The sequence below is a fragment of the Anarrhichthys ocellatus genome, unplaced genomic scaffold (assembly GCF_004355925.1).
Source record: "Anarrhichthys ocellatus isolate YVR2014 unplaced genomic scaffold, GSC_Weel_1.0 scaffold257, whole genome shotgun sequence".
Lineage (NCBI taxonomy): Eukaryota > Metazoa > Chordata > Actinopteri > Perciformes > Anarhichadidae > Anarrhichthys > Anarrhichthys ocellatus.
Genome location: NW_022280285.1, coordinates 69651 through 80765, shown reverse-complemented (window position 1 = coordinate 80765; position 11115 = coordinate 69651). Strand labels below are relative to the sequence as shown.

Here is an 11115-nt window from a genome sequence, read left to right as displayed (position 1 = left end):
GTGTGTGTGTGTGTGTGTGTGTGTGTGTGTGTGTGTGTGTGTGTGTGTGTGTGAGAGTTTACGATTCCGATTTCGATTGGTCGGTCAGTTTTTAATTCCCCACCCCCCCACCCGCCAGGTCTGAAGACGATTGTCGGAGCTCTCATCCAATCAGTGAAAAAGCTGGCTGATGTCATGATTCTGACGGTGTTCTGTCTCAGCGTCTTCGCTCTGATTGGTCTGCAGCTCTTCATGGGAAACCTGCGTCAGAAATGTGTTCTGATACCACCGCTGTTGCTCGGCAACAACACATCTAACACGTCCGACCTCGGTACTGGTTACCATGGCAATGACACCCAAAGCAACAATACAGCAAGCAGCGGCTTTGATTACTCCAAGTACATCAGCAACCCAGGTATGATACAAATCCTACTACCATTAATACTCCAAGTACATCAGCAACCCAGGTATGATACAATACTACTACTATTAATACTATAGTACATCAACAACCCAGGTGTGATACATATACTACTACTATTAATACTCAAAGTACATCAGCAACCCAGGTATGATACAATACTACTACTATTAATACTATAGTACATCAACAACCCAGGTGTGATACATATACTACTACTATTAATACTCAAAGTACATCAGCAACCCAGGTATGGCACAAATACTACTACTACTACTACCACTAATACTACAATACCTCATCGACAACCTCTCCATGATACAAATACTACTACTACTCCTACTACCACTAATACTACAATAACTATTGCTACTACTAACAGGACAATAACTTCATGTTACATTGCTGTTGGATTGTTTTGTTAAAAGAGCGTGACGGCAGTAAAAATACGGATTTGGTCTGTTTTACAGGTTTTAAAGCCCTCTGAGGAAAATTTGTGATTTTTTAAATATTACTGCTATACAAATAAAGTTGAATTGAATTATGCTAATTTTCCGTAGGTGAATGTGTGCTTGTGATGGAAGGACAGTATTACCCATAGACACCAATGAAGTGCTTCATCTGTGCTTTTAGAACCAGGGTTACAATATCGTAACCTTCGTAACTAAGTCCAATCTGTCCAATCCTAAAGACATCTACACATGTTGAGACGGACTCTGTCTCTCTCTCTCTCTGCCTGTCTGTCTCTCTGTCCATCTGCCTGTCCCTCTCCCTGTCTGTCTGCCTGTCTGATAGAGAACTACTACTACCAGCCAGGTCAGCTTGATGCTCTGCTGTGTGGAAACAGCTCTGATGCCGGGTGAGTTCACAACAATCAATGATCAGTGATCAATAATAACAATACTGATGGTGAGGATGACGAAGATGATGATGTGTTCAGGGTCTGTCCTGAGGGTTACGTCTGTCTGAAGGCGGGGAGAAACCCAAACTACGGATACACAAGCTATGACTCGTTTGGTTGGGCATTCCTGTCTCTGTTCAGACTGATGACTCAGGACTTCTGGGAGAACCTGTTCCAGCTGGTCAGTAAGGGACTGGTCCCAGGACTAACTGGTCCCATTACTAACTGCTCCCATTACCAACTGGTCCCAGAACTAACTGGTCCCATTACTAACTGATCCCAGTACTAACTGGTCCTAACTGGTCTTTGACTTTCACTCACATTGTGATGATTTCTTAGTTTGACTTTTTAGTTAGAGTGAACGTTGTGGGAATAAATCTGCTCTCTTTGTGTAGACAGTTTAAAGATGGAGAGGACAGACAACCAATCATAGAGGAGGACATGAACAGCAACAGTTTGATTTATTTCACCTGTCTGTATGTCACCTGTCTGTCTCTCACCTGTCTGTATGTCACCCGACTGTCTCTCACCTGCATTTATATCACCTGTCTGTCTCTCATCCACCTGGGTTGCAGACACTGCGAGCCGCCGGTAAAACCTACATGATCTTCTTCGTGGTCATCATCTTCCTCGGCTCCTTCTACCTCATTAACCTCATTCTCGCCGTGGTCGCCATGGCGTACGCTGAGCAGAATGAGGCCACGATGGCCGAGGCCAAACAGAAGGAGGAGGAGTACGCTCAGATCCTGGAGATGCTGAAGATGAGAGAGGAGGAGGTCTGACATGATGAAACTACATTCAATCAGCTGACAGTGAAAACACACTCAACATTTATTCTGCTTGTTGTTACAGCAGGCGGCCTGCAGGGAACAAGGTACGGCACCACAGAAGAAGAATTCATCTGCAGAAATAAATGGCCACGAGCAAGAACACACTGCCATTGAAGGTACACACAGACATGTACACACATACTGTACATGTACACACAGACATGGAAGGTATACATTTTAATTCGAAAACACACAACAGATCCACCACAGTGTTCCTGAACACATGAGAGCAACATGTGAATCTCCAACGATCGATCCGCCAAATGTATTGATCGTTTATTGGAACGAGACGAGGAGATAAAACTGATGAAGAAAGGAGGCAAACTGATGATGTATAGTTCTGTTCACAGACTGATGACGTAACGTTCTGTTCACAGACCGATGACGTAACGTTCTGTTCACAGACTGATGACGTAATATTCCTGTTGAGGATCTCTGCTTCGTTTCTACACTAATGATCGACAGACTTAGTTTCATCTCAAAAACAACTTTCTATTTGCATCGTCTCTAACTCGCTGTGTGTTTCAGACTTTGCAGACGACCAGAGACCGTGTCCTCCGTGTTGGTATGTCTTTGCCGATATCTTCCTGAAGTGGAACTGTTGTGGCTGCTGGCAGTGGATTAAACGGTACCTCTACCTCATCGTCATGGACCCGTTCGTTGACCTGGGAATCACCATCTGTATCGTCCTCAACACCGTCTTCATGGCCATGGAGCATTACCCGATGACTGAGGAGTTTGAGGAGCTTCTGAGCATCGGAAATCTGGTCAGTGATGAAGAGAAGTCAGAGAGTTGGTTTCTTTTCAAGTGAGATCACAGCTTCAACACAGGCTCAACACAGGCTGAGCATCTGTGAGGTAAAAGTACTGTTGATCTGTAAAACAAGTACTCAAGTCAAAGTCAAACTACGGGTAACACTTTTTATGACCCCACGTCTATATAATGTATTATAAACTCAACATGTCAACATGTTACAGTGTCCTCAATCATCTCAGTATAGATATACGTTTCTATTATCTAATGTCTAAGATTAGATGACTCATGTTTGTACCATCAGGCTCTTTAGGAGATGATGAAGTGATGTGTGAATATCCTTTGAGCAACACCAGCATATGACACAAAAAGCATTTTTATTCATTTTATTTTTGTGTTTCTTATCAAAGTTTTCTGGAACAACCACTAGTCAAATACAGAAGTTTTTATAAATGGGTACTGTCACTAAGACAGAACGTTATACACTGTGTGCACAATTATAAGGCAAGTTGTATTTTTGAGGATTCATTTTATTATTGAACAACTACAGTGCTCTCGTTCAATCCTAAATGTTAATAAACCTCAAACCTGAATATTTAAGAAAGTAAAAGTTAGGTTTTGGCTTTCTTATGGTGCGTTCACACCAAACGCGGCGCGAATTATTCGCGCGAGTAGATTACATACAAAGTCTATGCACAGACGCGATGAGACTGGAGTGATGCGAATTTGCGATGGCGTGGCGCGATTGATGCGAATTCGCGGTGCGATTGACGCAAATTTGCATCAAACGCTAAATCGCCCCAAACGCATGAGTTGAAATTTTTCAACTTCGCCGAAATATTCGCGTTACGCCCCGGCGCGATAGCCTGTCAGCGTTGAGATGTTTCTCCTGTCATCACTGACTTCCTGCCCTTGTTGAATCAGGAAATAAATACTGTAGCCGTCTGTGTTCACCCAGAGCTCTACGATACCTCATATCAGTAGAGACCGGACCAAACTATGTGTATAAATGTGTGTGTGTAAACCATATGGTACAAACAATGAATGGACGCTGCCGTATTTACGTCTACATGACGTTATTCTGAGTGTTGGTGGAGCTGCTACAATGTTGCCGTTATAAGGTCATGTTTTATTCTGATTTGGCTATGCCACTCAGGGTAGTCTTTTTATAAAAAAATCAAAAACAAACAAACAAAAAGCGTCCAAGCAGAGATAATAGTTCGTTAAGCAGAACTATGTTAGACAAAACTCAACTTGGAGTGTCCTTGGCTTTTCTCCGACAACCCGGTCTTCTTCAGTTCAAATCCTCCTCCCTCTGGTTCGAAACTTTACTCCATGTAGGTCTCGGAGCTCCTTCACGCCGTGCGCTCTCTCTCTTCTCCTCTCCTCCTGCAGCTCTCTTAAGTCCGGCCTCAATCAGGTAGCCTAAACAGTGGTGAGGCCTTCTGGGAGCTTTAGTTGTTGCCTCGGCGGCTATCTTGTAGTGTGGCTGCTGATCCTTAAAGGGGAAGTAGCACCCATCTACCACCTGGCCCCGTGTGATGCCACAGTGTGCACAATTATTGGGCAACTAAATGAAAAACGTCTCCCGTCTCACTTGTTTATTTTCATCTGTTAAAGTGAGAATAATAAACAAACAGTCCAACAAGCTCATCTTTAATAATACCAGCTGTGATGTTCACAGTAGAACCACGCCACCTGGTGGGCGGAACAGGATATATACGGTCAGTCAGCAAGACCGCATGAACAGCGTATATATGAAGCTCGAAATAAAAGCCTGTTGCAGTGCATCAAGTCGTTGTTCGTCTGGGTCATAATTACAATACAGAAACATTACACCAGCTAGTTGGACCTAAAGCCTATTGAGAACTTGTGGGCCCTTCTTAAACGGGAGATTTACGGTGAAGGAAAACAGTACACCTCTCTGAACAGTGTCTGGGAGGCTGTGGTTGATCGTCAACAGATCAAGAAAGTGACAGAATCCATGAATAAAGGCGTATTACTGTTATTGAAAAGAAGGGGGGCTATATTTGGTCACTGATTTTTTTTTTTTAAATGTCAGAAATTTTTATTTATAAATTTTGAGTTGTTTGTTTATTATTCTCACTTTAATAGATGAAAATAAACAAGTGATGTGGGAAAATTTTCGCTTTTCATTTAGTTGCCCAATAAATGTGCACACGCCAAAACCTCACTATTACTTTCTTAAATATTCAGGTTTGAGGTTTATTAACATTTTGGATTGAACGAGAGCACTGTAGTTGTTCAATAATAAAATGAATCCTCAAAAATACAACTTGCCTAATAATTGTGCACTCAGTGTAGACATCAGGAGGTATTTTCTAGATCGCTGTCAGTTCTCTGATCTCTGATGTACTGAAGATTTATGAAGCTGACCTCGGATCAGCAGACCACCAGCCTCTTAATGTGCAGAAAGACATACAATAATGAATAAATAAAAGAATTGAAAGTAAAAGGTACAACTTTACTTGCTAATGAAGGAGGGTTAAAAGAGGAGATGTCACACTTCATATACACACGTGGACAAAATTGTTGGTACCCTTCCGTTAAAGAAAGAAAAACCCACAATGGTCACTGAAATAACTTGAAACTGACAAAAGTAATAATAAATAAAAATGTACTGAAAATTAACTAATACAAATAAGACAGTGCTTTTGAATTGTGGTTCAACAGAATAATTAAAAAAAAAAAAACTAATGAAAATGGCCTGGACAAAAATGATGGTACCCTTAACTTAATATTTTGTTGCACAAAAAGCTCCAGTTTTGAAACTGGAATTTGTCAAAATGCATATTGACAAGCCACAAACCTTCTGGGAGTATGTCCTTTGGACAGATGAGACAAAACTGGAGCTTTTTGGCTCATCAGCTCTATGTTCACAGACGCAAAAATGAAGCATACAAAGAAAGAACACTGTACCTACTGTGAAACATGGAGGAGGCTCGGTTATGTTCTGGGGCTGCTTTGCTGCATCTGGCAAAGGGTGTCTTGAATCTGTGCAGGGTACAATGAAATCTCAAGACCATCAAGGCATTCTGGAGCAAAATGTGCTGCCCAGTGTCAGAGAGCTTGGTCTCAGTCGCTGGTCACGGGTCCTCCAACAGGATAACGACCCAAAACACAACTAAAAACACCCAAGAATGGCTAAGAGCACAACATTGGCCCATTGTGAAGTGGCCTTCTATGAGCCCTGATCTAAATCCTATTGAACATCTGTGCAAGGAGCTGAAACATGCAGTCTGGAGAAGGCACCCTTCAAACCTGAGACCGCTGGAGCAGTTTTCTCACGAGGAGTGGGCCACAATACCTGTTGACAGGTGCAGAAGTCTCACTGAGAGTTACAGAAATCACTTGATTGCAGTGATTGCCTCAAAAGGTTGTGCAACAAAATGTTAAGTTAGGAGTACAATCATTTTTGTCCAGGCCATTTTCATTTGTTTTTCTTTTAAAATGATTGTTGAACCACAATTCAAAAGCAATGTCTGATTTTCATTAGTTCATTTTTAGTACAATTTTATTTATTATTACTTTTGTCAGTTTCAAGTTATTTCAGTGACCATTGTGGGTTTTTCTTTCTTTAACGGAAGGGTACCAACAATTTTGTCCACGTGTGTACCGTCATATAGCTGGAAGCCTCACTAGCTGAACGTGAGGATTGATGATTGATTTGTTTCGCTGAAGCAACCAAAAGAAGTCAGAGCTGCCTACTTACTGGCTGACAATTTAAATTCTGCAATTATTGAAAAGATCTTAAACAAAAAATGCTTTTATATTTGAAAATGTTCTTTTGTATATTCTCACTCAAAAGTTCTGTCAGCTAAGAATCCAAAGCGGACAGCTTCTGTTTATTTGTGCCATCGGCTGTAAACCTCCAACATCTCTCAAACCCCATTAATTTAATAGCTTCTTCTGCTGACCTCTGACCCCCCTTAGGTCTTCACAGGGATCTTCACAGCTGAGATGGTCCTCAAACTTCTGGCCATGGACCCATACTACTACTTCCAGGTCAGACTTCTTGTTTGTTGACTGGTGGTTTTCTAACCAGCACCATGACTTGAAGTCTTAAGAATCCTCATTCACATCTTTCCTTTACCTCATGACTGCTATTCTCATGGATACATGACACATGATACATGGACACGTGTCTGTCATTGTTCTGTTGCCATGGCTGCAGGTGGGCTGGAACATCTTTGACAGCATCATCGTCACCATGAGTCTGGTGGAGCTGGGATTGGCTAACGTTCAGGGCCTGTCTGTGCTGCGCTCCTTCCGATTGGTCGGTGTGAACTCATCACTCAAATTACTTTTTACCTGTCTGTCTATATGTCTGTCTTCTCACCTGTCTCCCTGCCTGTCTCATGTCCAGATGCGAGTGTTTAAGCTGGCCAAGTCGTGGCCGACCCTCAACATGTTGATAAAGATCATTGGGAACTCGGTGGGTGCTCTGGGGAACCTGACTCTGGTCCTGGCCATCATCGTCTTCATCTTCGCGGTCGTCGGCATGCAGCTATTCGGGAAGAACTACAAAGACTGCGTCTGTCGCATCGCACTCGACTGCGAACTTCCCCGCTGGCACATGTACGACTTCTTCCATGCCTTCCTCATCATCTTCAGGGTCCTATGTGGAGAGTGGATTGAGACCATGTGGGACTGCATGGAGGTCTCAGGTCAGACCATGTGTCTGATTGTCTTTATGATGGTCCTCGTCATCGGAAACCTGGTGGTGAGTCCCTGTAGGCACAAAGATACTCTTTGACCTTTACTGGACTCTACGGGTAACACTCTCCTCCAATCACTAGCATACCTTCACACACTGAAATTATGAATAAATGTAGCCGGACAATCAGGACGTGTCGACCCGAATACCTGCAGACCCCTCAGTACTGGCCCCCAAAACAGTTAGTGTGTGTCGGTTGTGTTGCACCTGAGCCGCCCTCTGGGCTTGATACATGTCCCAGTGCTCCTTGATGGCCCAGGTACTGTGAAGTGCAAGGTGGCTGTGGCTTGGCTTTCAGACACATTCAGATTTGGGCCATGGCTATACCCAGTTCAGTTTCGTACTACCTGGATTGGCAGGGGCGCCTTACTCAGCTATAGCAGCCTAGGTAGCTTAGAAGTAGGTGGGCTTTGGCGGCTAACCTTTAATTCAGGATCAGTGTGGTTGGGATCGATGTTACGTGGTGGCAGGGCATATTTCATCTGCTCTACCCATCGAGGCCAGTAGAGGGTGGAGACTGTGTGACTTAGAATGAAGGTTACGATATTGTAACCCTAGTTCTAAAAGCACAGGCATAGCCGTATATACTGTGGGGTGCACATATATTCAGGTAGGCACTTCCTGACTGCTGGCTACGCTTATTCAAATTTTCAATGAGCTTGTGCTCGTGATTGGAGGAGAGTATAACCCATAGAGTCCAGTCGAGGATTCCTCTGTTACTGGTCTTGTTTCAGGTCCCGAATCTGTTCATTACATTTACATTACATTACAGTCATTTAGCAGACGCTTTTATCCAAAGCGACTTACAATTCAGATTCTATCATACCATAGGTACAGCTACGGGAGCAATTTTCCTGGTCTTGAATCTGTTTCATATGTTCCTGGTCTTGTTTCAGGTCCTGAATCTGTTCCTGGCCTTGTTGCTGAGCTCATTCAGCGGTGATAATCTTGCAGCTCCAGAAGAAGAAGGAGAAAACAATTTGCAAATCGCCATAAACCGGATCAGTAGGGCTGTGGGTTGGACAAAGAAATGGATCCTGGAACAAATCTGGACCATCACTGGAAAGAAGGACAATATCAACCCAGACCACACCGGTAGGACCACACCTGAAACTACAGCAAAGACTTATGTATCTATTTATGTGTTCTTTTCTTGGTATTATTTGTTACGTTTCAGTATTTATTCAGTGTTCCAGGTCGTTATGTTCAAATTAAATGTTCACTATGAAGTTCATTGAATCACAGATTTCATTACTGGATGTATTTTGTGTGACTTACTGATTGTTCATGTTTGTGAATTTCATCAATAGCGGTCGACAGTGAAGAAGACAACAGGACGACGAAGGAGATTTTAGCTTTGACCTTTGTGACCTCAAGCCAGCCGGTGTCAGAGGTCAAGTCCCTCTACTGTAACCATGGCAACCTGACAAGCAACTACGACAACGTTCCCTGCCTGAGGGTCCCGATCGCCGAGGCCGAGTCCGACTTTGAGACGCCTGACAAAGATGATGAAGAGGATGAAGAAGAAGATGAGGAGGAAGAAACCCAGTCCCATGTGAACATTATTCTATTTTATTTCATTTCATTTCATTTTTTTCTACTCTATTCTTTTCTACTCTATTCTTTTCTACTTTATTCTATTCTATTGAACTCTAGTGTGTCAAGTTCAGATGAAACTCAGATATTGATGTAACCTTCAGTTAGTGGTAGACCCGACAGGTGAATAGTCCAAATATCAGCTTGCATTATATTCATTATTATTCTTTTTTAACCTTTATTTAACCAGGTGAGTCAATTGAGAACCAATTGTCATTTACAGTGACGACCTGGCCAAGAAGCAGCAATAGAAGAGAACATAAATACAACTATAGCAATAAAACATGAGACAACATTAAAACTTCACAATGCATACAACATTAGAGATGTGGACTGTATATATAGAAACTATTTCTTACACTGAGTTATTAAAGGAAAGAGACGATCACAGACTTTAGTAAAGACCATACTAAGGATTTTACTAGAACATAAATTGTGGTTACTGTTGGAGATGTTGAGCAGTGAGCGGAGATATGGAGGGTTTTGATAATGATAGTCTTCTAAATAACTGATAGCCAGTTGTCTAGAGAATGAAATTTAAAGCAAATGGCTGGATGTAAGATGATGTCCGGTTTATTGAGAAGACTTTTGCTGGTAAATCTGTAGATTAAGTCGTCACAATTTCAGTACAGGAAACCAATTCTTTCTCTGACTTTGGACACTGGCGTTTGAAAGGAGAGTGAAATGTAAAGTTTGATACCCAGGTATCTATTGGAGAGGACAAATTATAATTCTGGCCCATCGAGGGAGGAGATTTAGAGGGGAGAAGGCCACTTAAGGTGAGTTATAGGTGGAGACCATGCATTGGGGTGGCCGTGGCTCAATGGGTAGAGAGGGTCGACCGGCAACCGCATGGTTGATGGTTCGATCCTCGGCTACTATGAGTCCTGTGCCGAAGTGTCCCTGAGCAAGATACTGAGCCCCTAACCGCTCCCCGGGCACTTCTCAGCAGCCCACTGCTCACAATATGCTAGGGATAGGTTCAATGCAGAGGTCAAATTTCATGTTTAATGATGACTCTAATAAAGTTTAAGTTTATTTAGTTTTATTAGTATTTAGAAGAAGGTGAAGGTTGGAGGAGGCATATTGAAACACAACACTCTTATAATGTGAGTATTGTGAAGACAAACCCATGACCATTCTAAAGGAGAGATGAGTGCATGGTGAGAATACTGTGAGCTGTTTATCAAAGAGAGATGGATGTAGTGTTGAGACGTTTAGAGCCAGTTGCTGTTCAAAAAGTCAAAGAGCCGAATTCAGGTATTAATAAGAGTGAAAAAAAAGGTTAAATTCTCAAGTCTATGGGTGATTCTGGAGAATAAAATACATTTAGTCTGAGGCAGCATTCAGTACAAGTTTGACCAGATCAGGAAACTTAATTAGATGAAACTAGTACTGGACTGTTTGTGAGATCTGAACATGAATATCAACGATGTCTGATGTGTTTGTTCAGTGTGACAAGTCGTCGGTCTGCAGCACCGTACAGAAAAATCCTGAAGCTCCTGAGGACGAAGAAGAAGAGCACGAAGCCAACACACCTGAGGACTGCTTCAGTGACCGTACGAAAACACACACACACATACATTACATTACATCAGTCATTTAGCAGACGCTTCTTGTGAACTGGGACTCTAACCCGGCCTATCTGAGGTCTAGTCACCAGAAGTCATAAGTGCATGTCCTTGTTTACACAAGCATCTAAGAGCTTAAACCAGAGCAGAAGTACAGTGCAGAAACAAACTAATACGAATACACCTTTGTGTAACTTGTAAAAAAGTATTGAAGAAAAGGAACCAATCAATGATCAATAAAAAGCTCTGTTGAGTCTCAGTTTTCCTTCGTAAGGAAGCTGCTGAGGAGCCATTCAGATATATATATATATATATATATATATAT

The 11115-nt window shown here is 42.3% G+C and overlaps 1 protein-coding gene across 1 annotated transcript in view; it reads left to right on the top strand.

Annotated features, from left to right (window-relative positions):
• The window catches only part of scn4ab (sodium channel, voltage-gated, type IV, alpha, b), a 38540-nt gene that overhangs the window by 10345 nt on the left and 17080 nt on the right, over positions 1-11115 (top strand). The window contains exons 8-19 of the mRNA XM_031879400.1: positions 119-394; positions 1196-1259; positions 1341-1482; positions 1877-2077; positions 2154-2247; positions 2660-2898; positions 6840-6911; positions 7081-7182; positions 7273-7629; positions 8520-8718; positions 8934-9178; positions 10673-10807. Coding sequence (XP_031735260.1) covers positions 119-394; positions 1196-1259; positions 1341-1482; positions 1877-2077; positions 2154-2247; positions 2660-2898; positions 6840-6911; positions 7081-7182; positions 7273-7629; positions 8520-8718; positions 8934-9178; positions 10673-10807 — 2126 coding nt within the window. The remainder of the gene's footprint in view (positions 1-118; positions 395-1195; positions 1260-1340; positions 1483-1876; positions 2078-2153; positions 2248-2659; positions 2899-6839; positions 6912-7080; positions 7183-7272; positions 7630-8519; positions 8719-8933; positions 9179-10672; positions 10808-11115) is intronic.